The sequence below is a fragment of the Talaromyces stipitatus genome, genomic scaffold, assembly GCF_000003125.1.
Source record: "Talaromyces stipitatus ATCC 10500 scf_1105507295541 genomic scaffold, whole genome shotgun sequence".
Classification (NCBI taxonomy): domain Eukaryota; kingdom Fungi; phylum Ascomycota; class Eurotiomycetes; order Eurotiales; family Trichocomaceae; genus Talaromyces; species Talaromyces stipitatus.
Genome location: NW_002990115.1, coordinates 1,740,897 through 1,768,106, shown reverse-complemented (window position 1 = coordinate 1,768,106; position 27,210 = coordinate 1,740,897). Strand labels below are relative to the sequence as shown.

Sequence of the window (27,210 nt, the reverse complement as noted above, 5' to 3'; positions counted from 1 at the left end):
AAGTTCGTTGGTTGTGGTCCTTGTGGAACTTGTGGCGCTCGCCGGGACGTTCTACACAGAATCCGGCTGAGGGCCTATTTCGGCGGGTCTGCTATAGGGACCCCGGACTAGTATTAATACTACATCTAACGGCTTGCTTATCTTATGAGGGGAATGCTCCGTGATTAACAAGGTCTCTGTGCACGGAGTACTGGTTAGGGGATCTTCTAGAAGGGACATGGGATTTGGAATCTTGTCACTTGTTCGACTGTTTTTCTATTGAGTCTACATCTAGCGATACCTCTAAATAGCGGGATATATTAGTCTCCAAGCCTAAGCGAGCTCACATTCAATCAAGCTCTCGACACCTTTTTCGGCAGTGAAGATTTTGACAATCTTCAATCCTGCCGACTCCACCAGAGCGTGCCACTGACGCTCCGTACGTTCCTTGGAGGCAAACACGGACATCATAATGAAGTCCAGAGAAGTTGTCTGCCAGTCGGCATCCATGTCTGGAATAACATTCTCATTGATCAGAACTTTGCTATATCCTGGCTTCATGGCCTGTGCAAGGTTTGTTAGGATTTCCTTGCACTTGTTGTCAGGCCAATCGTGAAGAACGGAGTGCATGTAGTATGCACGAGCACCTGTCAATCCCATAAGTGATCATTTTTTTTAATAAAACAGATTTCAATGAGAAATTGACATACCCTTAATTGGCTGCTCCTTGAAGAAATCGTGTGCCATTGCCTCAATTCCATCGCTATCAACAAGCTTGGCATTTTCAATGACCTCAGGCAAATCCTGAAGAATCAGCTTACCCTGAGCTTCGGGATGTTTGCGATGGAACTCCTTTAGGTCATGGCCAGTGCTTCCGCCAACATCCACCAACAAGGGCGCACTGGTATCCAAACCGGCAGACAAGCGCTCTTGAACAGGGTAGAAGCCGGGGTCCATCCAACTGGGTCGACCCTGATGGTAGGCTGACATATGATTCATAAAGCGAACAGGGTATACCGGGTTAGTGGCTAGGAATTCAAAGAAGTGTAGATCGGTATTGAAACCCAGCTTCAAGGCAGTGTTTTTGCCATCGCTTGGTGCTTGGTAGCCGTTCTTCTTTAGCCACTGAGGGAAGGCTAGGACGGCGGCGTTGATACAATCAGTCCTAGCCGGAATTAGACAGGGATTCAGGACAAGGATATATATCAAGATTATCGGGTGATTCGGGTCACTCACATGCACGGGAAGCCGTCTGCATATTTCTGGATCGTCAGCGTTTTAGCGAAATTGGACGGTTTGTAGGTATCAGGTCCGATTTCGTAAATGGCGCCCATGGCGCCGAGGTGCTTCAAAACTCGGCCTATCTCCCATGTTAGTATGTGATTCTACACTTTTCAAGTCCCAGAGCAACTATCTGGGCCTCGACCTACTTAGGAAGACTGGTTCGGCACCAGTAGCTTCAGCTAGCTCAGCAGCCGTCTTTGGTTTGTCATCTTTAGATAGCACCTTGAAAAGGCCTAGGTTGATGCCTAGCTCAATGGCGGCAAAGATGGTGGGCTTTTAAACCCGGTGAGATCAGCAAAAGCATAAAGACAGCGAAAGGTGCGAGAGAGCCCATACCTGAGACCAGCAGTACCGAATGATAGCTTCGCGCGGAGTCTCAAGCACATACGACAAAGAGCGAACCGTCTCTAGGAGTCGGCGACGGTTCTGGGCTCCATCCTGGGTAAGGGCCTTTCCTTGTTTGGCTATCTCCTCCAGCAAATGAGGGACTTGATCAATGTCATTAGCCTTGACGGCAATGGTCTCATCGACAGGTGCTACATTGTGATTGTTTTCAATAGCCATGATGAAGTATGCTTCCGGAGATTTCAAGTATATTGGGCAGGGGTAAATTTAGAAAGTCGTGATCATTTATGTTATGCAGGTGAACAGTGAATAATATCAAAAGAAAAATAAAATCCTCGGCACCAGAAAAAAAGAAATTCATTTCAATAAATACAGTTTAATCTCTTCGCAGTAGTCGTACGCGAATCATTTCCCAAACCCCTAGAGCCTGGGCATCGGCATGCTCAATCGGTTTCTTATCCATCCTCACAACAGCAAGATATCCGCAAGTGAAGCGAGATTTGGGACACTGGTGCGAGCTTTGCGGAGCCCCTGTCACCGTCCTCGCATAGACTGGCCAACATCTGATCGTGACGGCGAATCATGAGAGGCGCGTGGGCTATCGATAGACCCAAAAATTGGAAGCGTAGGTATGCCTGCTTCTGTATTTGATGGGCCTCCAAGCTACTACGCAGACCGATGCTGTCCGCGCCGCCCGAGGTTGAGACACTAGCATAAATTGGCTTGCAGTCTAGCCACATAAGTGGCATACATCTGCATTTCACTTTGCCGTTTCTGTTCGCCGTTAGACACGTTACTAAAGATGTATGCTAGTCTAACGCTGGCTAGAAGTCAAAGATACTCCACCAGAGAATATAATTGTTGTGTTATCAGCAGCACAGTGATCTCGGACGGTACTTGGCAACGACCTGGTGCAAAACGATTGACTTTCAGTTTTCTGAGCTCTCCCATTGTTATCTATGCACTATGGGGTCTTTTCCAGATGTCAGTCAAGTGGTGGACACGATCGATCGCCGATTTTAGACAGCAAAATTTCTTAACAGTGGAGCAGATGGCGAGGTGGCAGATAATCGACAGTCGGATAGATTTTTGACAGTTTTGACAGAGGATGATCAGTAGTCTCGATACTAGATAGAACGGCGCGAGGCCCCCAAACTGAAAGCTAGACCAGATACGGATAAACCTCGTGAATAAACCAATCAACCCCTTGAACACGGAATATTTATTTCCACTAGTCTCGTGCTTTCTTTTTCCTTCCTCAGTCAGACTTCTTCAACATTAATTCATGTTGATTCTTCCTCGGCGTACCTTTTCTCGCCATCTTTAGGGTCAGCAGTCTCACGGCTAACATGGCCCTGGTCGGATGCATGATGATCATCATACCAGGATGAAGTTAAACGGGAAAGTGGCAGAGATTAGTACAGACGAAGTAAGCTTCGTGTCTTACACTATGTGGGCCAGAACAATAATAGGATTTAGGTATGATGATGATGATGATGATGATGGCTTTTCCGAAGGTAAAATTCCACAACTGGCAAGTTGGCTGAGTTTAGCGAGCCCCCTAGGAGAGAAGCAAGTCATCCCGATTTGCTGTCCTCATATGAAGCCGTTGTTCAAACTCCGCAGTTGTGGAGCTTTCAGACTCAGCACGAGCTAACGGCGCCATTTCAACCATTCAGGTTCTGGGGCAATGCGGGTTTTATGGGAGATGGCCAGACTTGGTCATTGGTTTCAACTCTGCATTATGAGCATTGAGTAGTGAACACAAACCTAGTTGGGCTGTCGCTACTACTTCGAAAGTTGAATACGAAGTTACGAACTATCGACTAGCAAGGATTCACCACAGGGATTATCAAGTTCTTGGGTCTGGTCCGTGTACGTATATGGTATCTTTCCCTCAGAACGGCGACTATAAACCCGATATGTTATAACGCATCAGTTGTGCCGACAATAATTCACCTAGACGCTGAACATTCACGGAAACTGTCCAGGAGCAGGATTTGTGAGTTTAAATCCAAGAGAGGGCTTCGACTTGCTACCGAGTCCCGAGCAATGGCAGATTTCAGTCTTTATGAGGTCTGCGTAATCGAGATTCGCCACAGCCTGGAGCACAGACTTGACAAGGCCAGAATAGCAAAGTCAATTAAAGATCCAAGAAATTTATGTGCCCCTTTTGGGCCATTTCAGTCATCTTAGAGGCTCATAGGCCTGTCGCCCCATGTCTTCAAACTCGAAACTCTCGACTAACCTGCACGGTCTGGTCTTTGTCGATCAGCATTGGTCCGACACCGGGTTGTTCCGTGTCTTGCACCGTTTTCGGATTCGTCTAATTGTTCTGTAGGATCATAGGATGTAGAAACTGAAGAACGGTCGAACGTTTAGTACGTACATAGTAAGTTCTTCGCTTCGCTTCTGGGATCAACAAAGATGTCGGGACCTGCATATCTCCATCACAGCCGTTATTATTTTCTAACCCAATAGTGAATTCAATCCTCGGGTCCCAATTACGCGGATCCCATCAGATGCTCCCTATACCTCGCAGTTGGGCCCGGGAGCTAAGACCAAGGGCTCTCCATCACTTAGGGCCGTACTTCCATCAAGATCTACGTATATGCGCACTATATCGTGAGCTCGTCTTTCTTGTTTTGCCTCTTCTTCCCGGTTCATATTAGACTGGTTCTATATGACTATCTCCGGAAAAGCATGAGCATCCTTTCGTTGGATTCATTTCCCTGCATCTCTTAAGAAGGACGATATTGAATCTGCTCCTATATAGATTGCACGGCTCTCGTCATTTCTCTGGTCCCTCTCCCATCTCATTCTCGTAACACTCAAAGTGTTGTCAAGATGTCGTCCCCAGCAAGCGCAAGCAGCGAGCACTCTCCAGAATGGCTCGCAGAAAACAAAGGTGCGAACATATTGGCACCCATGTGGGCTCTGACAATGATCACGACAAGCACGGTAATTGCTCGCATCTACATTCGAGTGAAGATAGTGAAGAATGTCGGATTTGACGACTGGGCAATTGTGGTGGGATTGGTAAGATTTATTATTATCCATCACCAATGCGGTTTCTTTGGTCTTCCTTGTATGAGAGAAAAGTACTGACTTCATAGATCTTTGGCCTTGTTTATCTCGGCATTACCACCGCCAATGTCGTCGTCGGCTATGGAAGACATGCCGACGCCCTGGATCTCCCTCACCTTGAAAAGGCCATCTTACTCAACACGATCGGTTTCGTTTTTGGCATCCTCTCATTTACCATCCCAAAAATTGCTGTGGCTATCATGTTAACCAGAATCCTCAATCCCAGCAAATTTCACAAATACTTTATCTTCTCGCTTGTAGGATTTACAGCTTCTGTGGCGATTGTCTGCATTCTGCTTTTGATGACCGAATGCGACCCGCCTGCAGCTCAATGGGACAAGTCAATTAAAAATGCTACGTGCCGTGACATTTGGATATTGATCGACTTTGCCGTTTTCACAGGAGGTGCGTGATTCACACCGAAAGGGGCTAAATGATTCAAGCTGACGAAAAGGTGATAGCGCTGTCGGCATTCGTTGACCTGTATCTTGCCATCTATCCATCTGTTGTGCTATGGAAATTGAACATGTCCGTTAAGAAACGACTTGCACTGATGGGTGCCTTGGGTTTGGGTTCTATGTAAGTGCCGAAAGGATACAATCGTTAAGTGATATTACAGAGGCATTATTGCTAACAATGATATTCAACAGTGCTGCAGCAATGGCTGTAATTAAGTGTACTCAGTTGAAGGGTCTTGCTGATGCAGCCGATTATACATGTGAGTATAGTGTCTATGAATATGGCGCTTCTCTGGGCGTGGAAATCACAGGTGTTAACGGTTCTGTCTTTTCTAGTCGGCACATGGCAGCTGGTTATCTGGACAAAGTAAGTTCGCCCATTACCTTCAATACCACGGGTCGTACTAAACATACTTGTAGTATCGAAGCAGACATCGTCGTCATCGCCTCATGCATTCCCACCCTTCAACCCCTGCTCGAATACCTCGTCCGCAAGAGCAAAGGTACAAGCTATAACAACAAATACTTCAATCGACTGGAGAAAGACAGCAGCGGGATGCACAACTCCCAGTCCATCGAATTACGTGCACACCGCAACCGAAGCAAGCAGCATAGCATCTCCATCACCAACATTGAGCGAGGAGACGGCAGCCAGGAGAGTATTCTTCCACCGACTGACGCCCAAAACGCCATCCGCCGGACCGACAATGTGACCATCAACTATGAGACTCGGTCAGACGAACCAGCATCGAAAACGAGGGAATGGTAAAGCGGCCCTGGTTTCTATAAAAGTGTTGATGTTAAGTGTTCAGTGACTTCGAGGCTTCGAATATATGGCGATCACGTTCGGTTCTGGTGTTCCAGGTTGGCGAATTGTTATATTTGAAAAAAAATATTTATGTACATTTATTTTCTTTCCTTTCCTTTGTCTTCGCAAAGCTTTCATTTTCTTTTTGGCTGATGGCCGGTTTATGATCATCTCACGCAAACACGCACTCGTTTTCTCAATGACAATCTGCATGTCACCATAGTGAGGACTTGAATGCAAACCAATTATTCCAGTATAGCTGCAAGGCATCCCGTCTGATGCTATCCATCTACTCGGCAATCATCCCAACCGTGCCGGCGCGTCGTTGATCGGCCCGGTTGATAATTTGCCGAATTAGGCAAAAATGCCCCTCAATCGGACAATCTACGGATTCTTTTCCATGTCTTCAAAGACAGCTTTTGACAAATATTAAGCTATCTGTACCTGATCACATTCATTATACTAGTTCAAACTCAAACGAAGAACTCTACCATCGACTTCCGTCACTGATATCGGTTTCATAAAAATAGAACAGACAGGGCACACTCAACATGGCTTCTAATCTAGGCGTGCCCCCTGCAGGAGTATGGGCGCCAGCAGTCACAGCATTCAACAGCGAAGACGATACAATTGATTATGAATCTGCAAAGAAGTACTACACTTATTTATCGCGCAGTGGACTTGTAGGCTTGGTGATTCTGGGGACCAATGCAGAGACCTTTCTCTTGACCCGAGAAGAGCGAGCACAACTCATAAAGACTGCTCGTGAAGCTGTAGGGCCTGATTATCCCATCATGGCTGGTGTGGGTGGGCATTCCACGAAACAGGTAGAGTGGAAACTCCCCCATTTTCAACAGAGAAGGAGGTCTTAGCTGATTCTGAGCATAGGTCCTAGAATACAGTCAAGATGCATACGACGCTGGTGCCAATTATCTTCTTGTATTACCACCAGCCTATTTTGGCAAACAGACTACACCAGCCGTCGTCAAACGCTTTTTTGCAGACGTAGCTCGCAAAGCTCCTCTGCCGGTGGTTCTTTACAACTTCCCTGGAGTCACGAACGGTGTCGACCTTGACTCCGAGCTCATAACCGACATTGTCAATGCATCAGCCGCCGCATCTCCGGATGGTATCAGTAACGTCGTTGGAGTGAAACTTACTTGCGCACAAGTCGGGAAGATTACCAGACTCGCCGGCACATTTGGACCGGATGTATTCTCTGTATACGGTGGACAATCCGATTTCCTTCTCGGCGGTCTTTCGGTTGGATCTGCAGGATGTATTGCTGCGTTTGCAAATATATTCCCCAAGACGATATCGCATATCTACAATCTTTACAAGGAAGGGAAACACGAGGAGGCGCTGGCGTTACATCAAAAAGCTGCTTTGGCAGAATCGCCGAGTAAGAGTGGAATTGCGACGACAAAGTATGCGGTGGCATTGTATTCGGCTCCAAAGGCGGGGATTGAGAATGCAGAGGAGAAATTCTTGCCTCGTACGCCGTATGAGCCGCCTAGTGAGGCTACGAAGCAGCTGGTTAGGAATGTGATGTCTGAGTTGGCGGCGATTGAAGAGAAGCTTTGATTTGGGACTGGGTAATTCTGTGTACCTGTTATTTACCTTTTGTATTGACTAGGATAAAGTCGAGAAGAAACGAATATATCAGAATAAACAGAAAACTTGAGAGTACTCAACCAATTGATAAACGAATGTATTAGCTAAGGGAGGGATAGCGGAGATGTCCGCGGATCCTCAATTATCTAGATAAAATCTTTCCCCGCATCCAGCTTCCACTTTTTTCCTTCTTTTTATATGCACTAGACAACAATAAAAACAACGATACCACGATCCAAGACCGTCGCATCTCTTTCTATCCGACAAAATATAGTTCAACTCAACATGAATACAGAATATACACCTCCACCCCTCCCCCCTCCATTCTCACACACAACCCCGCCTCCAATCCTCCTGGCCCAAGGCGCCGAAGCTCGATTATACAAAACCACATTCCTCACACCAGACACACCAGCAGCGCTCAAAATACGACCTACAAAACCCTATCGACACGAACTACTAGATCGACGCCTGACACGTCAGCGCGTCTTACACGAGGCAAGATGTTTAATGAAACTTGTCCGTGAAGGGGTCAGTGTCCCCGCCATTCTGGCTCTGGATTGGGATCCAGCAACACCCGCAGATGGACAGCGGTCTGTTGGGGCGTGGTTAATGATGGAATGGATTGAGGGGTTGGCTGTTAAGCATATATTGGAGAGGTGGGAGAAGTGGATGAAGAAATCGATCAATACCGCCACTTCGGAAGATTCATATTTCAATAAAGAAGAGGAAGAGGCAAAAGTCAAAGAATTGATGAAGAGAATTGGCCGTACGGTTGGGAGTATGCATAAGGTTGGCGTCGTTCATGGGGATCTTACCACGAGTAATCTGATCCTCAGACCACCGGTTGATTCTTCTACGCCCTCGGATATCACGGAGTCGCCATCAATGGCGGGGGATATTGTGCTTATTGATTTCGGTCTTGCTAGTACGAGCTCCCACGAGGAAGATCGTGCGGTTGATTTATATGTCTTGGAGCGGGCATTTGGAAGTACGCATCCTATGACAGAGAATTTCTTCTCCGTGGTTCTAGACGGCTATTCTGAAAGTTTTAAAGGCGCAAAATTGGTCCTCAAAAAGTTAGAGGATGTGAGAATGCGCGGCCGGAAGCGAAGTATGCTCGGTTAGGCACCAGCCACAGAATTTGAGACTACATCAAAACGTTGATTGCTCATATGCTGTGAACTATGATAACGAATGAATCAAGAGAACCGCCCAAACGCCTCGCTAGGACTAAATGCAGAAGAAGATGATCGATAGCTGCACTCATGATCGGTCATTTGTCTGAATACAATTTCCAAGCTCGGCAAGGGCAAAGTACCCTTTATTCTCGATGACGCCCCGGTCTTTCACTACTGTCGTATACTTAACCACCCACTGAGGCTCAATGTCTCCCTGCAGACCATCTCCAGCATCGGGCGCGGATGCCAGAATTCCAGCGCCATCATTGCCAGACCCCAATAGTTCTCGCGTCGTACCCGGGGGCAAGATATTGGTGCAGTCATTATGTGTGAGCAATCGAATCTTCTCCTGCTTGGCGTAAAGAATGAGTGATTTCGGAACAACACAACAATCCTTGACATTGATCTGATCAACCGAGGGCCTGATCCTCGTCTGCTGAAGGAATCTGGCCAGTCGTTCGGTACCAAACTCCGCGACGCCAAGTTGCGCAATCTTCCCTTCTTCAACTAGCATCTCAAGCGTATGCCATGTTTTCACCATACTCTCAAAATCATCTGCTTGTTCTGTACATTCACTTCCGGCTTTACTTTCACTGCCCGTCCTCGACCTTTCTTCATCCTCGTCGTTTGCTTCGGTTTCTTCATCCTCTGCGTCAAAGGATACCCCGGGAAATGAAACAATCAATAGATCAATAGTTTCAACGTGTAATTCCTTGAGAACTAGATCAATTGCATCTCGCGTATGTGCCTGTCTTCGGGATGCGGGGATTCCGGGAAGGTAGAATAACTTGACTGTAATATCGTACTGATCCCGTTCTTCTGATAGTCCAGAGAGCGCAAAGTCAGTCGCAGGGACGTAAAGTGTATCGCCTTCTTGTTTTGTCCATGGTTTCTTATTCGATTGCTCATCCTGCGGCGGCAAACTTTGCTGCGCGGCTTGGAAATTGGATTTGAGAGAATTGATCAATTCGACGTTTGATTTTTCGGCATGAAAGCGGACCACCGAGGGACCGGTGGTCATAATATTCCTAAAGCGAAAAAGAATGTCAGTACGGTATATATAGGTCTGGTTGTTTGGCTGAATGTGTAGGGCTCAACTTATGATGGCGCGGGGTTGAGAAAGACTCACGAGGTAGATAGTAAGAGCTTCATGGTGACTCTGTCGCAAGCAGATATGATAGTTGAGAGTATTCGTTGATCAATATAATACCTACTCCTCAACTCAACCGTGGTGAAAAACAGGCCAAGTCATGCAATCGATATGGAGTGAGAGAGCTGAAGCGGGGCAGGTTGTACTGTCGATAAACTGGGATAGATAAATCGTGAGTTTTGCGGCGACTACGGAGGAGCAAAGCCATTGATTAATAATTCATCCAACACTCAATTCGACTAGGCAGTCTGCTGTCGATACTCCAATAATCATCCTCCTGTATGATTTGTAGACTATAAAATATCTTCAAGTATACACTGAATTATAGATCTCAGGAGTATTCGTTATAGCCAGGTGTAGCTGTGATTGGCTGGAGTGACTGACGCAACTGCGAGAATTAATTCTCCGGACATCCATCATCCCCCTTTCTTATTTAATCTTCAATCCAAACAACTTAGCTCATCTGCTGACGCCCCTTTTATATCTGCGAATAATCATGGTTTGATGCCTATTCAGGTACTCCAGCCTAGCTGTTCGCTATTTTGGCTGTGTACAGTCTCAAAGCCAAGGGCATGGCGTGGTACTCTCTTCTCCCGGAGTCCATGAATACATTGGAGACATGGCTCATCAGATTCTTTGTATGTCTCTTCCCCCTTCGAGAGCGTTAAGATGATCTGACCTTTGATAACGCTTAGATCCTTCTCGGCATTTTAACAATCGGACCATGGGCGGGACTCGTCATATTCGACATTGTGTTTTACATTGCTCGCGTGATCGCATACGAATTCCCTCTCATCGGCGGACGAGCGAACGGTGAGCGCAAGCCACGCGCCCCGACATTGACTGAACGACCGAGTGGGCGACGGCGAGCTTTTAGTCTTCGAGGCGAGGCAGTGGGTGGTGAAGGAAGTCAATCGACTACATTAGAGAAAGAAATGATGAGGAGGCTTGTACATACCGAGAAAGATAAGACCTAGGCGGGTATTGTCGTCCTGTCGTATAGCTGTTGATTATTTGGTATTTGGATTATTTGTTGGAATATACCGGTTTCATCACTTGGAATATCATGCTTTTCCTATTATTCGATCAGGTCAACAAGATGACTCAGGGCATAGTCATCAATTGAGGCATTTGACCCAGTTATTCCACTAAGAGACTACTTAATTTACCACAGAGAAGATCTGGCTTACTAACAATACAACCCCTCCGTCTATCTATTCAATGTATTTCAGTGCGTAACTATTGGGACACGACGGAGCCAGATAGACCTGAAGATAAGCATCCCGCATCAACTTGCCTGATCCAGTAAGAGGCGGTCCCCGAAATGCGGAGGCGGCGACTATAAACACCTTAGCTTAGCCTGACAGGAACATCTCAAATAATTCTCTGGTCTTAAGTGCATGTTTGTGTGTATGTTGTGTATGTGTGTGTGTGTGTATGCACAATTGCTTTTGCTGGGATACTCCCTGCACCCTGAAGTCACAGCCAAGCGGCTGGCTGCAGCCTTTGTCAGCTCCTTGTGAGCTCGCTTGCAAGTTGCAACACATCTCTAGGATTTTCTTATGGACTAGGAAGTCCTTCGACTGAGAAAGTCTTCTCGAGTAGAAAAGGCATCTCGACTACGCCATGGAGCAGTCGGAGTCTCACGTCGAGATAGCCAAAAGGCTGATCGAGACATTCCGTTCACTCGCCGTGAACTTCCCCGAACATGCGCAAAGCAACATCGATCTCCTCAAAAAGACGCTCGCGTCGCCCCAGAAATCGCAGATATTGATCTCTGTCCTCATCGGATTTGCATTGCTTTTCCAGGTCTTCTTGAAATTTGTATGTATCTTATCTTGATCATCGCGCGAATATCACCACTGACATATAACAAACAGAGACAAGTCAGAACTCACAAGAGATCTCGATTCCTCGAATCGCCTGGTTTCCCATTACCAGAAATTCTGGATGACTTCAACTGGGCTACGCAGGAGCCGTTGCAGCTGAGACCCTTTAAGCCAAAATACCATCTCACAATGGGTGAGAATGACAATTTCAAGCTTCGTGTGAACATTTGTACTGACATATGGTTGCAGCTCTCGAAAGCCTGAACCCATCTGAGCTCATTCTCATGGACAAGACATACAAAGAACGCATGCAGTACCGCCGAAAGATCCTCAAGGAACATCGCGAGACCGTGATAGCCATGTTTGACGAATCTGACCCGCGTATCATCGCCGCTGTCAAGGAACTGTACCGTTACATCATGTCAACTTATCTACCCGTGCGCTATCCGACAATGTTTCGTCTCCACGAAACCGCATTCGAGACTGGAAAGGCCTACATGCTCGAAAACCTCGTCTTGAACGAGTTGTATCCGTCCGAAGTCACTGAACTCACCTCACCAATGCGCGCCCTTGAAATTCTCTACAAGACTATAGACGAGGATTATCTTATCCTCTTACCCGAGAAATCAAACGATGATGATGATATATCCGCAGCAAACGTCAAATACAGACTCGTAGCATACGAAACATGCTACCCGGCGGGCTTCAACCCGCGCGAGAAACTCGGAAAACTCCTCGCGGACATCCACGGTCCCGTTCCGGGATACCAGGAAAAGCTCGAAAAGAGCATGGACCGACATTTTGCAAACATTGAAGTTGGGAAATATGTGAAACGGGCGAATTGGAGTATGTCTACTAATACGGAGCTGTTTGCTGCTTTTGGTGGGTTGCATAGCTCTGCGAACGAGACTAAGGTTGAGGACAAGATTAAGGAGGGGACATTGGATGTCGATTCGGTATGTTCTTATTGTTACGAAATTGTTTCTAGAGGAAGGACTGACTTGAGTAGACATTCTTACGGTGCGAGCGTCAAACGCTTCATCGTCTACCGACTTCCCGCGCTATCGTCTTCGGTTTTCATACCTACACATACCCGATCAAACAGATCAAAGAGGAAGGTTCAGGCCAAGATTTGGCCACTGCAATTGACGGGTTGAAAGAGGGGAGCGTCCCAAAGATCTACGGATACAAACGAGGAGCCGTCTGGGGAGACGCAGTAAAAGCATATTTACGGAGTTAGCTCTATTTCCTTAGAGTTGTCGTCTGTTGGATACATTCCTATGAATAGATTCCTCAAGTCAATGTAGACAAACTTCTCTATACGATCAGTCCTTCTTTACAGTCTTTCCAACACCTTGATAAGATCAGCCGTAACACCCATGGCCGTCACATCACCACCGGCACCCGCACCCTGGATGATTAAGGGATTACTACCATAACGCTTTGTATAGAAGCTAATAATATTATCACTTCCCTTCAAACCCGCAATCGCGCTGTCCTTAGCGAACTGCTGTAATCCAACCTTGACTTCCTTCTTACCAACGTCCACGCTGCCTACATATCGTACAACTTTACCTGCTTTCTCAGCCTGTTCCTTGAGTGCAGCCATCTGACCGTCGAATTCGGGAAGACGTTTCATGAACTCAGCCACACCTTCAGAAGTAGCAGGTAAAGAAGCCAATTCGGCGGGGATCAAGGACTCAATGGGGAATGAATCTGGGCTTTGGACCTCGAGACCGGCAATTCGGGCCAGGATGGTTAGTTTGCGTGCAACGTCCATACCGTTCAGATCGTCACGAGGATCTGGTTCGGTGTAGCCGAGTTCTTTGGCTTGACTGACTACATCGCTCCAGTTGGCGGATGAAGTGCCAGCGGGAGAAGAGACAGGCGCAAACGTGTTGAACAAAAACGAAAGCGTGCCGGAGAATACGCCCTCGATGCGTGTTACTTCGTCACCTGTAGCGACGAGATCACGCAAGGTTGAGATGACGGGTAGACCGGCGCCGACGGTACTTTCATGATAAACTAGGGCTTTACCAGTTGCCGCTGATGCAAAGATGTCTTTCCACAGGGACAAGTCCGACGAGAATCCCTTCTTGTTCGGTGTGACGATTGAGATTCCCGCTTTGAGAAACTCGGGGTATGCGCTGGCTAGATTTGGGTCGGAGGTGTTATCAACCAAGACCGAGCGGCCGGGGGCAGAAGAGAGGTAAGATACGACTTCGGATGGAGTCAGGGTACCGGATGTCGTGATTGAAGGCGCTGATGAGGCTGTTGCCCAGTCTGCTGCTGGGATGGCGGGGGAATATGATGGAGTGGGCGCAAGGAGGGTTTTTGAAGAGCGGGCGAGGAGGACAAGGGAGGGAGCGTTGGGGAGTTTGGAGAGTTGTTGGAGGAATGCGGTTCCAACGCCGCCAACACCTGGTCATATAAGCATTAGCAATGTCAACTTTCTCTGTTTTTCACCGACTTACCGATAACGCCTAAGTAGATTGGTTTTGATGCCATCTTGAACCCGACTTCTGTGACTCAATGGAGGGGTATATTTAGACTGGTTTCGCGAAAAAAGACAAGAGAATTAGCTCAAATTCTCAAGGATTGAGGGTATATGATGATGGTACCAAAGTGTCAATCCAAGGACTTGATTTTATACTCACAGTCAATATTCGATATCCAATTGAACGATTGACTGTCAAAGAGTCATCGCATGAAGGGAAGACAACAAATTCTAAGAAAAGTTTACAGCGAAATGATTGGCCAAAGCAGTGGAGCCCCGACGGGTCTGACCCACCAATGCGGGACAGTCTCTGATTGGATGAAGCTCTCTCTCTATCGATAACCCAAATGATTTCGCCGTCTGGGACTTCGTCTTCCAACAACAAAAAGACAGATACACCGATTCGAGTCGCATAAAGGCATAATTTACGAAAAAATGACCTCGAAAGACTCCTCGCTATACGGCATTCAGCGGCCCAAACAGGGCGCCAGCAAAAAAGACACCACTTCATCCTCCACGCTAGCATTTACATCGCATCTCTCATCACTTATATCGAAGGACGCCGCTTCTGCCACACCTTCCTCTTCCTCCTCATCAAAAACCAAATCAGATGGCGGCAGCTACACATTTGCGCGTGGCCGCGCACGTCCTTCAAAAAGCGCGAAACCAGATCTCTTCTCCATCCATAACAAAGGCGCTCTCAAACGTGCCGCGAAAGACGAAGCAGCTGGTGAAGAGTACGATATACACGGTAACCGGAGATCTGGGCAAATACATCAAAACAGCGAGAATATTGGCGCGGTCGATGCGATTACGCTACAAAGATCTAAAAGACGTATGGAAGAGAAGGCGGATCTATACGAGAATTTGAGAAAAGGGCACCATCTCGTTGATGGGAGTAGTAGTGAGAACGATGATGGTGGAGATGATTATATGTCTCGATTGAGACGGAAGGAGAGGAATGCTCTTGTCGATTTTGATCGGAAATGGGTGGAAGACGAGGAGAAGAAGGAGGAGGCGAGAGATGACGACGAGGAAGATGATGATGAAAATGACGACGGAATTGGTACCTTGGTTGATTACGAAGATGAGTTTGGTCGTACACGGCGCGGAACAAGAGCAGAAGCCGCACATGCCGCGCGTCTCAGACGACAGGCTCAAGGAGGAACTACTACAACAGTCGATGAAGAAGATCGCTCCAGACCTTCGCGACCGTCGAACTTGATTTATGGCGAAACTATACAAGCACATGCCTTCAATCCGGATGCGGTGGTAGCATCGCAAATGGCTTATTTAGCCTCTAAAAGAGATAGATCCGCCACTCCGCCTGAAAGTCTGCACTACGACGCAGAAGCTGAAGTGCGGACGCGCGGAACAGGGTTTTATAAGTTCTCGAAAGATGCGAAGGAGAGAGAGAAGGAGATGCATGATTTGCTTAGTGTTCGTCGAGAGACAGAAAAGGAGAGAGAAGAGCGTCGAAGGCGGAAGGCTGAACGGGATCGGGTAAAGGAAGAGAGGAGAGCGAAGATAAGGGAGTTGAGGGGGAAGCGTCAGGCAGAGAAGTTTTTGGATGGGTTGGGGGTCCCTGTATAGACCTGCGAGTGTTAATGTGTTTACAATCATGATTGCGGCTATACTTGCATAGATACCCATGGAAATGAAACGTCCATATGCTATAAGCAACTATTGACTGAGCTCATGTTTTCAAACGTGATGGGAGTCATTAGATTAAAAGAATAAAGCAGAGAATGTAAGTACATGCTTTTGAGCCCCCATCCCAACCATATCGTCGTAAAGTACAGCAAACCATCAACCAGAAATAGGTAGGTAGAGGTATTGTCGGCCGTGATTCTCGTCATTCATCAACTCATCAAGACCATTATATTCATCATTTTGTCATTGATCGTCGTCGCCGCTTCATCCTCTTCTGGTCCATGTCAAGGAAGCAAGCCTACCCAATTGTCCATTCAGGAGCATTTAGATAGCATATCAAAATGGTAGTTCTGTGGGTTTAGTCGGTTATTGAAAGTCGTTCAATCACGTCAACAAAATCTCTCGCATCTATTACAATTTTACATCAGCAAGACAGTCATAGAACTGAGCTGAATTACCCACCATCTTCGGAAGTGAATTTCAGAATGTGCTCTCCACGAGAAGTCCTTGGAGGTGAATATTCTGGAAAGAAAATCACCTGTCGTATTTCTCGTAGAAGCACCCTGTTGTTCACACGTCGGATCCAGTATGGAGAATCGATGGAGCGGGTTATAAAGGCTGTCCACACTGGTGCCCTAGGGAACAACGTTAACAAGAGTTAGATGTGCATAATCGGCAGGCAAGTACCTTTTCATGTCCCCTTCATGCACAGATGCTTGTAGACGGATTGCGCCTGAGATACGGTCTCGATAGATGCGTAGTGCGTGGATGAAATTGTCGTCATCAATGATGCTGCAAATGGTAAGATTCAATAGTATAAAAGAAGGAAGAAAGATTGTGTAGATCTGCGCTTACCCGCCAAACAGCTCTTTCTCAGAATCGAGTTCACAGTCACGAATATCTTGTACACGCTTATGTCCGTCTTGGGATCGTAGTGCAAGAAAAGCGCAAAAGAATATCACCATTTCTGGACAGCTATTAGCTCATATGGGAAAGGATACGTGAAGGTATGCTTACTTTCAATGCTATCAAATTGCAGATTTAGCCAAGGAACGAGCTCTGTTCCCGCGCGTCGTCGACGGCATAGCTGTAGACACGATTCAACACGTCTCACTTCTAACATATTGAGTGGAAGGCAATAGTATTTGTGTGCTCGTCTATTTCTTCGAGATTTGCACAGAATTCGTGCTCGATTGTCCTGCTCCCTGACGTAGAAGAAAACTGACAAACCTGACCCCTTATCGTCAAATGATCTATGAAAAACCCAATAAATCAGTTCATGGTCAGGTCATGCTTAGTTCTCTGAGCAAGGAACTGTACATACATGTATGCAATTTCATCGAATCCCTGCTCATGAAGCCACTCCTTTACATCTTGCACATCGTCGCCGAGACACTTGGAGCTATATCGGCCAGTCTCTAAATGAGCTTCTGGTGACGGTAAAGTTCATGAATGCTGATTGCTTACCTTTCGCCAGTCATGGGCAACTTTATCATCGGACCTCTGTATGAGAAGACATCCTTTGCCCAGTGGTCGTTCAATATAGCTGAGGACAAGTTAGATTGAGTTGTTGTGGATGTTGATATTGGCGAGCCCGGAACATCAGGGGCCCATGGAGGTGCGCTGTCGTTGGTTGACGTCGGTGAATGCAATGGGGAGGGCTGTGGTCGAAAGCCAGGTCTTGTTCTCTCGTAGGACCGACGCTTCCCAACGCCTCCTGCATGAGCATCCACAGAGCCGCCTGAAAAACTGCTACTGCTCGTAGGCGAGCCTGGCGGGTCGAGTGAAAGACCGGCCAAACGTGCAGCAAAGCGGCCATCCTGCTCCTCAAGGACTGACATGATACTCTTCCGCAAATTGGCTAAGAAGCGAAAATCTACGGTCTTACTACAAACATGGAGGAAAGGCAACATTAGCACAAAGACGAGCTTATCAGAGAGGAAGAAGTATACTTTTGTACGACATCTTGCAATTCTTGCAAGAATAATTTGTATTTGTTCAAGCGTCTTTTCAATGAATAGCCACTCTCTTCGAGCAAGTAGGCGTTCAGATCATGCCATATCTGGCGATAGTTGTCTGCTGTCGGCCTCCTGTCAAGTTTTCCAAAAGAGTTTATAATCTCGTTGAGCGTATATCGTAAGCTAACGAGCACTCGGTCGAAATCCGCTTTGACAGGCCCAAAATTACGAGGAAATTGACGCGTGAGTCCTTCCAGACTTGTTAGGGTTGCACTGATAGCATATAGTTCGGCAATAACGTTCGTTATCTCTGCACTGTATTCAGGAAGATGTTCACGAAACTGCCGGAGGCCGACGGCAACATCTTCCGTAAAACTGATGATCCGATGTACTTGCAAGTCCATACTTGCGTTTGCGGCGTCTTTCACCCAAATGCATGCGGGGTTTGGGGCGTATATTGCTCCTTAGGCAATAGTCATGAATGGTAATGTTCTCGCATCCCACGATCCGCGAAGTAGTGGAGAGACGGAGGAGACATTGAAAAATTGAAGAACTTAGGAAAACCAGAGTTCTCAAATTCCAAAAAACAGAATCGGATGCTAGTGTGCGTACCGGGCAGGACTTTCTAAGCCGAGACTAAAAAAGCCCAGGCAATTGAGGGTCCTGTAGACTCTCCGTACAGCTAGACCACTCCTATAGGGCTGCTGACCGTGAATGCAACGGGTGCAGTAGATTTGATTGCAGTTGTGGGCGCAATGTGTTACGCAAGGGTGAAGTGGCTCTATCAATTGAGGCTCTGTTAGAGAAACCACGAGAACCCCGACGACTTGACCGCTCTAGTGGGTTGACGTGTCCATGCTGCACGTCGCGGAGAAATCCAATAGGATCAATGTACAATCTTAATCAATCCGAATCAGCAAGCGATCATGAGCACGCCACCTGCAACGCGCGCTGTTATGGATGGGCGAAATGGACAGACACGGGATGTCATCCCCACTAACATGCACGACCACGAAGGCGTCAGAACACGATGACGGCTGTAAGCAAACTTGTTTTGATGCCATGATTGATACCGGCATGAGAGTTGACAGGAGAGAGTTGCAGAAGAACAGATTTTGATTACTAATGGCTGACAGACAAGATAGCAGGCGCGCTCCTTCCCAATGAGGAATCCCTTATTTTCTCTTTTTCTTAGACTTACTATGTACACAGCTTGGCTACACCCGACTATATCAACATATCCTCATCATATCTGCTCCGGCATGTCAACAGGAAGTTGCATTGTCAAGACGAATCTCTGATACAATGATTATTGTGCGATAAGCGACTAGACTGGCGATAGCGGGGTCGAAGGTGAGCTTTCTCAAGTACACGGAAGATGCCTGGGGAATAAGGCATCAATGCTATGGCCCACCAAGGGACTTGTGGGTAACTGCTATTCCTGATCCAAACATCCACACAAAACAAGATGTTTGCCATCATTATCATACACACCACTGGCTACCAACCCGGATGAATACTTTTCTTATCTTTCACATTCCTTTCTAGAGCAAGGGGCACACAGTCCATTCATGCAACGGACCTTCTAGTCCGGCTATCCGCAGCTCGGGTCGCCCAGTAAATTTCTCCGAAACCACCAGGCTTGTGTTGGAACTTCCCAACCTTGTTAACAGCTCCAAGACCCTCGCCCCAGCGATTTTTACATGCTATCAATATGATATTTCGTCCTCATCTACCGCTACTCCGCCGTTCTTGAAAGGTTTTTGAGTGGATAACCAATCCATCAGTCAGCTTCTTGATTCTTTAAGTTGACCGTAGGCTGATGTTGAGAAACAGCAAACAGAAGATCAAGAGGCCCTCATTGGCTGTACAATCGTTTTCTGACTTCCCCTCGCGAAAGGGCTAAGCCTGCCCGATCCACGATGGCGCCTAGGGTGAAATCCAGTGAACAACTGCTGGTACCCTGGATCTACGATACTCTACTCGCTATATTCCGCTTTTGCTTAAGCATCTTCTTCCGAGAAGTATATGCGCCTGGAGCATGGCGCATCCCGAAAAAAGGCCCAGTCATCATAGTGGCAGCTCCACACGCCAATCAATTCGTCGATTCCATTCTCTTGATGCGCATTCTAAAGCGTTATGCGGGACGAAGAATATCATTCTTGATTGCGGAAAAATCAATGCGCGAACCGTATATTGGCACATTGGCTGCGCAAATGGGTGCTCTTCCGGTCACACGTGCGATGGACAATATTAAACCGGGAATGGGCACTATTTTCCTACCCCATCCCGAGAGCGATCCGACTTTGGTGAGCGGAAAGGGCACAAATTTTACGGATCCGATGTTCATGGAGCGAGGCACTCTGATACTCCCTAAAGTGGGCCAAGAAGCCCCTGAGCAGCAGGCGATTGCCGAGATTATTGGTCCCGAAGAGCTGCGGCTGAAAGCGCCTTTCAAGAACTTTGCTCGCGACCACCCACTATACGAAGGTCTTCGTACGGGAACTTCATTCAAAGTTGCCCCTCATATCGACCAGAGTCAAATGTTTGATGCCGTATACCGAGGACTTGAGTCAGGCGGTTGTATCGGAATCTTCCCTGAAGGTGGAAGTCATGATCGCCCGCGGTTGCTGCCACTGAAGGCTGGAGCCGCTATCATTGCTCTCGGGACACTGGCCCGGTCTCCAGACTGTGGGTTGACCATTATACCCTGCGGAATGAACTACTTTCATCCAAATAAGTTTCGTTCGCGTGCCGTCATAGAGTTTGGCCCACCTGTTGAAGTTCACCCAGACCAGGTAGCCGCATTCAAACTTGGGGGTAATTCTAAACGAAATGCAGTCGGTTCTCTTCTAGAGACGATACAGGAGGCGTTAGATTCTGTGACCCAACAAGCCCCCGACAGGGAGTCACTTATGCTTATACAGGCCACCAGAAAATTATATCAGCCATTGCGAATGAAGTTACCTCTTCCCGTCGTCATTGAGCTGAATAGGCGGCTTTTGAAAGGATACACTACATTTCGGCACGAACCAAAGGTCATACAGTTGGCGAGAGATGTGCGGGCTTATAATCGTCAGCTCAAGGCTCTGGGCGTTCAAGACCACCAGGTTGAATGGGGTAATGTCCGTCGTCGCCCATGGTCAATGGTTCTCTTAACACTACTCTACCGCATCGGTGAGCTTATAATGCTGGGTTTGGGAACTTTGCCATCCTTGGCTCTCTTTTGGCCCGTGTTCGTCACTGCAAGAGCCATTTCGCATTCAAAGCAACGCAAAGCGCTTGCCAATTCGTCTGTCAAAATGGACGGTCGTGATGTTGTCGGAAGTTGGAAGATACTTGTTGCAATGGGGTTTGCGCCTGCATTATATACGTGGTACACCGTAATCGTTACAGTCTGGTTGTACTATTGTCGAAACGACGGGTATTACTCCTCCGTTGTACCTTGGTGGATAAATGCTCGGTCGTACGTTCCAGACAGTGTTCCACTACGAGTTTTCACTGTCTTCTTCTTTGGACTCATGATAGCAGTCAGTTTTGCAGGTCTCCGAATTGGTGAAATCGGCATGGACATTCTCAAGTCCCTGCCTCCTTTGTTCATCGCTCTGAATCCCAGCTCTTCGTCTGCACTGATCAAGCTGCGCAACCAGCGTCGAGCTGTGGTGGCTCAAGTCATCAACGTCATCAACACCTTTGGCCCCGAGATCTTTCCGGACTTCGAATATGAGAAGCTAGTCGATGAAAATTATGACTACGACGGCGACAAGGGCGTTAATATGGACTATGCAACGTACAAGTCCCGTCTCAAGAGCATGCCGCCCAGTGAACCCCAAACACCAAACCGTAGCCGCAGCCGCAGCCGAAGCAGGGGTAGAAGACCATCCGACTCCTGGCAGGGGTTTAGCAGCGGGAACTTTCTCAAACCCTTGACATCTGGAGCTTCTGGACCCTCAAAAGATGAACTTCGCGAGTTGAATCGACGTATTGGGACGTTCTCTGAGACCGAACAGGGAAGAGACCATAACTAACTTACCGTGCTACGGAAGCCATTGTTAAATCAGTTATTTATACCCACGAATGGAATTTTTAAACATTAAGCTTATTCTTTAATGAAGAATAGCTCAATAGAGAAGAATAAAGGCTTCGATGGTGGACACATTTATGCTTCCCATGGTAGTTACTATAATCTTATGCGGGGGCAGTCCCGCACGTGCCTAAACAGCTATCAGCCGCCAGCATCCCAGGCAGCCGGACTATCCCTCTTAAGCATCCACGAAGTGCACCCTCATACCTGACACTATTCAGATAGCGATTCCAACCGTTGAGAAACTGAAAAACGAGCGAACGAACGATACCGGCTCATGCTCGACTAGATCATGGCCCGGAGGGTGCTGGGCGGAGGCCGCGTCCTCGGAAGTGGGAAGAACCTCTCGCCAGCTACAGCTTCCTCGACTTCATCTCCGCAACCCAAAGGACGCCAATCGCCATCCCCCAGCAGCGTATCCTTGAATTCGCAAGCATCTGCATCACAATACGCTCCCGACCTTCAAGACCTCACATCCCGGATCTCTCATTATAATGGCGAGACGTCCATCTCAGCGGCTCCCGCCACGACTGGAGCGCAATTGGCATGTCCAATATGTAATGAGGAGATGGTTAGTTTGTCCTGCGCTAATTCTCAGGTACTGAATCAATATATGCTAACTACAAGTACAGGTAACACTGCTTCAATTGAATAGGTAAATTCGTCAATGCAATCCATTCCCACGCCCCGCTAATCCACACCGACAGACACCTTGATGATGCACATCAGAACTTGGAAGAAGTCAGACAGGACGAAGTGAAGGACTGGTTCAAAGCACAAATGGACAAAGCGAAACGCTTCCAGCCCCTAGCAGTACTCAACCAGAAACTCAAAGGATTAGACGTGTTCGAATCGAACGAAAATGCGCAACCACCTTCTATCGCAATCACCCGTCAGGTCACCGGTCCCGTCGAAGTCAATCTACCAGACCCGGACGAAGTCATTACACGTGAGCATTGGCAACCACGGGGTCTGTATGATGTTTGCTGTGAGCCGAGTTGCGGGAAAAGGCTTACATCTACGACTGGGTGTGTCAACTGCAGGAAGTGCGGTGAGCTTTATTGTGAGGAGCATACTATGTATCAAATGAAGTTATCCCGGTCAGCACAACATGAACCGATCCGGGGTCTTTGGTGTCGCGTTTGTGAAACGTGTTATAAATCTAGAGAAGGTTATAATGACCATAATGGTGAGAACGATAGGAATATCTGGTTGGAGTTGTTCATGGATACTAACGACTTTACTAGGTTTGATACGAGACCACACAGAGCAGTTCTCTCAACTTAGGAGGCCGACGATTGACAAGGCTGCCCTGGAAGTATCTAGGCTCGAGAAGAGGTTGACTCGATTAACACAGGCTCTCGCTAGCCTCCCAGTGGATCAGATTCAGTCTGGCGCAAGCAAGCGGTGGCCTCTTGGACGACAAGGCGATCAGCGTCGCGAAATTGAGCAATCAATCGTAAGCTGGCAGGACGATGCTAGCGTTCCACAGTGCCCCTTTTGTCAGCAAGAATTTACGAGCTATACGTTCCGTAGGCACCATTGTAGGACTTGCGGGCGAGTTGTGTGCGCGGATCAATCCACTGCCTGTTCTGTTGAAGTCGGCCTAGCAGTATTATCCCGTAATTAACCCAAATCTTTGAGTGTCGAAAGTCTTGCTAACAATTGTGGTAGAACGACAGAGTCCCAGTGAGAAGGCTGTACCTTCCAAGATCAACGTCGATATCAGACTTTGCAAGGAGTGCAGAGCAACTCTTTTTAGTCGCCGCGACTTTGATGAAGAAAGGAATCAGAAACCACCTGTGGTTCGCTCATACGACAATCTCATACAATTCGAACGAGGGATCAGGTTATTACAACCGCGATTTCAGAAGCTGCTGTCTGCCCTACAGTGAGTCTTAGTTTCATATACAAACCATAACAAAACACCTACTGACTTATTCAGGGACCCGCATAATCCCCCAATACCAGAACAGCTTACAGAGGCTTCAAAAGTTCGGAAAAGACTTATAGATTCGTTCGCGCAATACGACACAGCCGCCCGTCGTATTCGCGATCTCCCAACAGACTCGCCCACTCAACAAAAGCTACAAAAGGCCATCTATCAACAGGCCAGCAACTTTCTACACCTACACATGTTACCCCTTAAAAGTCTACCTAAGATTTTAAAACATGCCACACCAGGAGGCCGTCCAACACTCGGCGGCCACAGTCGAAATTCTCTTACCACCGAATCATCAACCACCAAACCCTTCACCCCAGCCCTAGCCTCAATCAAATACGGTCTCAACACACCGAACGGAAGCAGCCAAAGTATCACCAGTGACAACAGCAGCGCCATATCCGCGCTAGAAGACGAAGAAAAGGCCTTAAGAGATCGATTGATAGTACTCGAAGAACAGAAATTCTTCGTCTCGGAAATGATTGCCGATGCTAATCGACGCCGCAAATTCGATGAAGTGAGCACTTTGGCTCTGAATATGGAGGATCTCAGTAAGGAGATTGATCGGATTAATGGGATTTTGAATAAGTTGGATTTTGAGAGTTTGTATACGGGGAATGCGCAGGGATGATTCTCCCTATTATAAACTCTGGTGCAGTTCAGTTGGTAGATGCGAGGATGTTGCAGCATTGATTATTCCTTTATAACCCTTCATTGACATATTCTAGCATTTCTACTTGCTTATCTTTTTTGCTGAGGAGTTCGGTTACGTCGGTTGCTTGCCTCTTTTTTTTCCTGCGCGAGCCATGTTATCATTCGCTCTGGGCAGTTTCATTATATTATTACATGTTTGATTCTCTTGAACTGTGCTTGCATTGCATTTTTGCATTTTTGCATTTCTAAGGCGTTCCTCCTCGTGCATACTTGGATTTTATTGAATAGTGTGCGATGATGCGATGATTCTTCATATATATATATATATATACAGAATCCTGAGCTTATCCATCAATATATTCGGATCTGTAACTAAGTAAATTTGTGTATGTGATTGAGAAATTTATATATGGACAAAATGATCATTAGCACTGTTCACAGAACCCAACGCCAATAAACAACCAAACTACTGAGACCCCTCAAGAACCGATTTCTCCTTCTCCTCCATCAAAGCCTTAACCGCCTCAGTCAACTGCCTAACCTGCTCCTTAAGCTCTCTAATCCCCAGCTCCACAGCAGTAACATCCACATTCGGCTTCGTCCGCTTCACAGTCACGACCCATTCATCACTTTCATCGAGGCCATCAAATCCAACTTCATGGGCGAGATCTTCCCATTCCTGACGAATTGTGTCGTCTGCTTCGCCGTGCCGCCGGTTCCAGCGGATCCAGCGCGCGTCTCTGGTTTCGAGGTATGAAGTGACGAGGAGTAGAGGGAAGTAGATTATGGACATGACTATGTCGTTGAGACGTTCGTATGATTTTGTTGATAGCCACCATTCGAATGGGAGAATTAGGAAGAGGATTTCGATGAGGTTGAAGGCTGAGGGAGTTTAATTAGTGATTCAAAGTGAACATTACTTTTTGAGGGTGGGAATGGGCTTACGAGGAATGAAGACGTTCTCGTCTGGAGCTCGCACGTATTGAAGTGTTCTGGCAGAGAATAACGCCATATACTCATCGTCTGCATTGCCGGAAATATCTTCGTAAGAACTGTTGTATAGAGCGATGAGGATATTCAACAAAACTACACAAAAGCTTAGAACACAAATATAAAAGTAAGTTTCGAGGACAGGAATACTAACCAATCATTACAATAAAATTGAAAACGTAGTATAGTAGTATCCCAAAAGGGGGCGCAAAATCCTCAAAAGCGTCAAAATCAGGGCTTTGCATGATGCTGTTGGCCATTCCCTTCAAAATCTTGCTAGTGACAGGCACAGCGAGGTCGGTATTATTCAAGCCAATGAACCCCTGGAAGAATCCTACTAGGACCACGAAAAGAAGAGCAAAAAATATCAAGCTCTCCTTCATCATGACCTTGAGAACGACTAACATAGCCCCAAAGAAACGGAACGTGTCGAGGAACAGAAGGAGACGCATCCAGAACATCGGTGCCGTGAATGCTAGGAAGTTATAGCTCATTTGATTGAGATGACGGCGCTGAGCATCGTCCACATCTGTTGAGTGAGCCAGGGCGGCCATGCGTAAAATAAACGAAACTGCCAACAAGCTGAAAAGTGTAAAGTTGAAAACATTCCAGAATCCAATATAATATTTGCCGATCTTTATGATCTTCGCGAACTCGTCGCATAGATACGAGAGTGTCATCGTGTAGAGGATACCTTCAGCAACGTCGATATCACCGTCGGGATTGACTGTGTTGATCACATTCGTATAGAGTGCCAGGTAGAGTAACGAGAAGAATATCAAAAGTGCATTTTGATATAGCGGAACTCGCATACGGTCCGGATCGAAATGCGCCCAGTAACTTGTGTTTATCTTGTTTTTATAATCGACGAACTGGGACGGTTCTCGCTCATCTTGCACTAGCCAGCCTCTCCACAAGCCCTGGAGACATTTCTGATATCCCGACGAACCAATGACATATAAAGCGTGCATATCTACGGCACGCTCAACCACGTTTACAGGGGGTGTAACTTCGCCTTTGCGAAGGATAGAGTAACGTTTCAGAAGCGCTTCTTTGTGGAGCCATTCCTGGTCTCCTTCGGTTTCAATTCTGAGAAAAGCAATCAAAGTTAGTCAATTTGATACAGTACGATATACCTCAAAGTAAGCCATATCCGGAAGCATACATTTTTTTGGCGATAACCTGGCATGCAAGGGCTCGGCAATCACACAGCGGTGAGTCCCATAACGCGTGCAAACCTTCAGTATGAAACCACTTCTGACAGACCAACAGGCAGAACAAGATACAGGCACGGTATTCCTCTCCACCAGCTTGCCTTGCGGTGTGAATGACACTTTTGGTTATGACGTTGCTATTGGGATTGGTGATGACCGACTGTTCCAATTCATATGGAATGACCTGTTCAATCTGATATTTGAGACGCAGAGCAATCTTCGTAACCTCCTTTGCAGGTAGCGCAGGGGTAATCTCATCGGCAGTGTAAGCAGGAAGCACTGAGTACCTTGAGATTAGCTATTTGTTGTAGGTGTTTTGGTGTGCGGGGAGCTCTAGGAACTATGACGTACATGGGCGCCGCTCTGCGTGTAAGCGGTTCAGGGCATTTGCCCTGTTCTCGAAAAGGGACGACCAGAATCCCATGATAGTATACAATTAACAATAACCTGAAGGATATCGAGAACTGGCTCGAATTGGAAGCG

General features: G+C 47.1%; 13 protein-coding genes across 15 annotated transcripts, besides 3 other annotated features; 8 read left to right on the top strand and 5 right to left on the bottom strand.

Annotated features, from left to right (window-relative positions):
- Positions 1 to 234: 234 nt before the first annotated feature.
- On the bottom strand, positions 235 to 1,945 carry TSTA_029850 (O-methyltransferase, putative). The gene is made up of 5 exons (XM_002480103.1): positions 1,600 to 1,945; positions 1,410 to 1,536; positions 1,216 to 1,339; positions 690 to 1,144; positions 235 to 626 (listed from the first exon to the last, which is right to left on the bottom strand). Exons 1-5 carry the CDS (start codon positions 1,825 to 1,827, stop codon positions 313 to 315), a joined length of 1,248 nt encoding a protein of 415 aa, XP_002480148.1. The 5' UTR covers positions 1,828 to 1,945; the 3' UTR covers positions 235 to 312.
- A 1,144-nt stretch (positions 1,946 to 3,089) lies between these two features.
- Positions 3,090 to 3,113: a microsatellite.
- A 927-nt stretch (positions 3,114 to 4,040) lies between these two features.
- On the top strand, positions 4,041 to 6,216 carry TSTA_029840 (uncharacterized protein). 2 transcript variants are annotated; one of them, XM_002480101.1, is made up of 6 exons: positions 4,041 to 4,647; positions 4,725 to 5,100; positions 5,157 to 5,274; positions 5,346 to 5,413; positions 5,490 to 5,520; positions 5,574 to 6,216. In XM_002480101.1, the coding sequence occupies exons 1-6, from the start codon at positions 4,456 to 4,458 to the stop codon at positions 5,920 to 5,922; spliced, it is 1,134 nt and encodes a 377-aa protein (XP_002480146.1). In that variant the 5' UTR covers positions 4,041 to 4,455; the 3' UTR covers positions 5,923 to 6,216. The 2 variants fall into 2 exon arrangements, with proteins under 2 accessions (XP_002480146.1, XP_002480147.1); XM_002480102.1 differs by having other exon boundaries at positions 5,346 to 5,520.
- Positions 6,217 to 6,407: 191 nt separating this feature from the next.
- Positions 6,408 to 7,617, top strand: TSTA_029830 (dihydrodipicolinate synthetase family protein). The gene is made up of 2 exons (XM_002480100.1): positions 6,408 to 6,788; positions 6,850 to 7,617. The coding sequence occupies exons 1-2, from the start codon at positions 6,513 to 6,515 to the stop codon at positions 7,543 to 7,545; spliced, it is 972 nt and encodes a 323-aa protein (XP_002480145.1). The 5' UTR covers positions 6,408 to 6,512; the 3' UTR covers positions 7,546 to 7,617.
- A 158-nt stretch (positions 7,618 to 7,775) lies between these two features.
- On the top strand, positions 7,776 to 8,835 carry TSTA_029820 (protein kinase, putative; the record flags this gene model as incomplete). Its single annotated transcript, XM_002480099.1, has 2 exons — positions 7,776 to 8,689; positions 8,783 to 8,835. Exons 1-2 carry the CDS (start codon positions 7,861 to 7,863, stop codon positions 8,833 to 8,835), a joined length of 882 nt encoding a protein of 293 aa, XP_002480144.1. The 5' UTR covers positions 7,776 to 7,860.
- Positions 8,836 to 8,841: 6 nt separating this feature from the next.
- On the bottom strand, positions 8,842 to 10,033 carry TSTA_029810 (gamma-cysteine synthetase regulatory subunit, putative; the record flags this gene model as incomplete). The annotated part of the gene is made up of 2 exons (XM_002480098.1): positions 9,886 to 10,033; positions 8,842 to 9,784 (listed from the first exon to the last, which is right to left on the bottom strand). The coding sequence occupies exons 1-2, from the start codon at positions 9,906 to 9,908 to the stop codon at positions 8,842 to 8,844; spliced, it is 966 nt and encodes a 321-aa protein (XP_002480143.1). The 5' UTR covers positions 9,909 to 10,033.
- Positions 10,034 to 10,477: 444 nt separating this feature from the next.
- TSTA_029800 (uncharacterized protein) lies at positions 10,478 to 11,116 on the top strand (the record flags this gene model as incomplete). Its single annotated transcript, XM_002480097.1, has 2 exons — positions 10,478 to 10,544; positions 10,602 to 11,116. Coding segments are annotated over 2 exons (349 nt in total), but the record flags the coding sequence as incomplete, so codon positions are not given.
- Positions 11,117 to 11,302: 186 nt separating this feature from the next.
- Positions 11,303 to 11,346: a microsatellite.
- A 31-nt stretch (positions 11,347 to 11,377) lies between these two features.
- TSTA_029790 (uncharacterized protein) lies at positions 11,378 to 14,092 on the top strand. The gene is made up of 4 exons (XM_002480096.1): positions 11,378 to 11,730; positions 11,787 to 11,928; positions 11,985 to 12,691; positions 12,745 to 14,092. The coding sequence occupies exons 1-4, from the start codon at positions 11,533 to 11,535 to the stop codon at positions 12,973 to 12,975; spliced, it is 1,278 nt and encodes a 425-aa protein (XP_002480141.1). The 5' UTR covers positions 11,378 to 11,532; the 3' UTR covers positions 12,976 to 14,092.
- On the bottom strand, positions 12,826 to 14,444 carry TSTA_029780 (homoserine dehydrogenase). 2 transcript variants are annotated; one of them, XM_002480095.1, is made up of 3 exons: positions 14,357 to 14,444; positions 14,210 to 14,286; positions 12,826 to 14,156 (listed from the first exon to the last, which is right to left on the bottom strand). In XM_002480095.1, the coding sequence occupies exons 2-3, from the start codon at positions 14,241 to 14,243 to the stop codon at positions 13,072 to 13,074; spliced, it is 1,119 nt and encodes a 372-aa protein (XP_002480140.1). In that variant the 5' UTR covers positions 14,244 to 14,286; positions 14,357 to 14,444; the 3' UTR covers positions 12,826 to 13,071. The 2 variants fall into 2 exon arrangements, with proteins under 2 accessions (XP_002480140.1, XP_002480139.1); XM_002480094.1 differs by having other exon boundaries at positions 14,393 to 14,444.
- Positions 14,445 to 14,667: 223 nt separating this feature from the next.
- On the top strand, positions 14,668 to 15,898 carry TSTA_029770 (uncharacterized protein; the record flags this gene model as incomplete). Its single annotated transcript, XM_002480093.1, has 2 exons — positions 14,668 to 14,969; positions 15,018 to 15,898. 2 exons carry the CDS (start codon positions 14,668 to 14,670, stop codon positions 15,823 to 15,825), a joined length of 1,110 nt encoding a protein of 369 aa, XP_002480138.1. The 3' UTR covers positions 15,826 to 15,898.
- Positions 15,222 to 15,290: a sequence feature (CT-rich).
- A 35-nt stretch (positions 15,899 to 15,933) lies between the features above and the next one.
- Positions 15,934 to 18,247, bottom strand: TSTA_029760 (uncharacterized protein; the record flags this gene model as incomplete). The annotated part of the gene is made up of 8 exons (XM_002480092.1): positions 15,934 to 16,293; positions 16,348 to 16,520; positions 16,573 to 16,677; positions 16,741 to 16,852; positions 16,903 to 17,138; positions 17,210 to 17,287; positions 17,353 to 17,772; positions 17,838 to 18,247. The coding sequence occupies 8 exons, from the start codon at positions 18,245 to 18,247 to the stop codon at positions 16,244 to 16,246; spliced, it is 1,584 nt and encodes a 527-aa protein (XP_002480137.1). The 3' UTR covers positions 15,934 to 16,243.
- Positions 18,248 to 19,765: 1,518 nt separating this feature from the next.
- On the top strand, positions 19,766 to 21,999 carry TSTA_029750 (glycerol-3-phosphate O-acyltransferase, putative; the record flags this gene model as incomplete). The annotated part of the gene is made up of 1 exon (XM_002480091.1): positions 19,766 to 21,999. The coding sequence occupies one exon, from the start codon at positions 19,766 to 19,768 to the stop codon at positions 21,869 to 21,871; it is 2,106 nt and encodes a 701-aa protein (XP_002480136.1). The 3' UTR covers positions 21,872 to 21,999.
- Positions 22,000 to 22,219: 220 nt separating this feature from the next.
- TSTA_029740 (vacuolar segregation protein (Pep7), putative) lies at positions 22,220 to 24,723 on the top strand (the record flags this gene model as incomplete). The annotated part of the gene is made up of 6 exons (XM_002480090.1): positions 22,220 to 22,498; positions 22,560 to 22,582; positions 22,635 to 23,116; positions 23,175 to 23,549; positions 23,602 to 23,818; positions 23,873 to 24,723. 6 exons carry the CDS (start codon positions 22,220 to 22,222, stop codon positions 24,498 to 24,500), a joined length of 2,004 nt encoding a protein of 667 aa, XP_002480135.1. The 3' UTR covers positions 24,501 to 24,723.
- A 199-nt stretch (positions 24,724 to 24,922) lies between these two features.
- TSTA_029730 (potassium ion channel Yvc1, putative) lies at positions 24,923 to 27,198 on the bottom strand. Its single transcript, XM_002480089.1, has 5 exons — positions 27,079 to 27,198; positions 26,679 to 27,006; positions 25,668 to 26,602; positions 25,469 to 25,609; positions 24,923 to 25,405 (listed from the first exon to the last, which is right to left on the bottom strand). The coding sequence occupies exons 1-5, from the start codon at positions 27,149 to 27,151 to the stop codon at positions 24,990 to 24,992; spliced, it is 1,893 nt and encodes a 630-aa protein (XP_002480134.1). The 5' UTR covers positions 27,152 to 27,198; the 3' UTR covers positions 24,923 to 24,989.
- Between the last annotated feature and the right edge of the window lie 12 nt (positions 27,199 to 27,210).

Bases quoted from the DNA above. Each gene is read 5' to 3' on its own strand.
- TSTA_029850 (XM_002480103.1), bottom strand. From the start codon at position 1,827: ATGGCTATTGAAAACAATCACAATGTAGCACCTGTCGATGAGACCATT. The intron at 1,340-1,409 runs GTAGGTCGAGGC...CATGGGAGATAG, and splicing joins TGCCGAACCAGTCTTCCTAA to GCCGAGTTTTGAAGCACCTC. The intron at 1,145-1,215 runs GTGAGTGACCCG...AATTCCGGCTAG, and splicing joins GCAGACGGCTTCCCGTGCAT to GACTGATTGTATCAACGCCG.
- TSTA_029840 (XM_002480101.1), top strand. From the start codon at position 4,456: ATGTCGTCCCCAGCAAGCGCAAGCAGCGAGCACTCTCCAGAATGGCTC. The intron at 5,101-5,156 runs GTGCGTGATTCA...AAAAGGTGATAG, and splicing joins CTTTGCCGTTTTCACAGGAG to CGCTGTCGGCATTCGTTGAC. The intron at 5,414-5,489 runs GTGAGTATAGTG...TGTCTTTTCTAG, and splicing joins TGATGCAGCCGATTATACAT to TCGGCACATGGCAGCTGGTT.
- TSTA_029830 (XM_002480100.1), top strand. From the start codon at position 6,513: ATGGCTTCTAATCTAGGCGTGCCCCCTGCAGGAGTATGGGCGCCAGCA. The intron at 6,789-6,849 runs GTAGAGTGGAAA...TTCTGAGCATAG, and splicing joins GTGGGCATTCCACGAAACAG to GTCCTAGAATACAGTCAAGA.
- TSTA_029790 (XM_002480096.1), top strand. From the start codon at position 11,533: ATGGAGCAGTCGGAGTCTCACGTCGAGATAGCCAAAAGGCTGATCGAG. The intron at 11,731-11,786 runs GTATGTATCTTA...TATAACAAACAG, and splicing joins TCCAGGTCTTCTTGAAATTT to AGACAAGTCAGAACTCACAA. The intron at 12,692-12,744 runs GTATGTTCTTAT...TGACTTGAGTAG, and splicing joins GGACATTGGATGTCGATTCG to ACATTCTTACGGTGCGAGCG.
- TSTA_029780 (XM_002480095.1), bottom strand. From the start codon at position 14,243: ATGGCATCAAAACCAATCTACTTAGGCGTTATCG. The intron at 14,157-14,209 runs GTAAGTCGGTGA...TTATATGACCAG, and splicing joins AATCTACTTAGGCGTTATCG to GTGTTGGCGGCGTTGGAACC.
- TSTA_029730 (XM_002480089.1), bottom strand. From the start codon at position 27,151: ATGGGATTCTGGTCGTCCCTTTTCGAGAACAGGGCAAATGCCCTGAAC. The intron at 26,603-26,678 runs GTATGCTTCCGG...TGCTTTTCTCAG, and splicing joins CAGGTTATCGCCAAAAAAAT to AATTGAAACCGAAGGAGACC. The intron at 25,406-25,468 runs GTAAGCCCATTC...AAACTCCCTCAG, and splicing joins CGAGAACGTCTTCATTCCTC to CCTTCAACCTCATCGAAATC.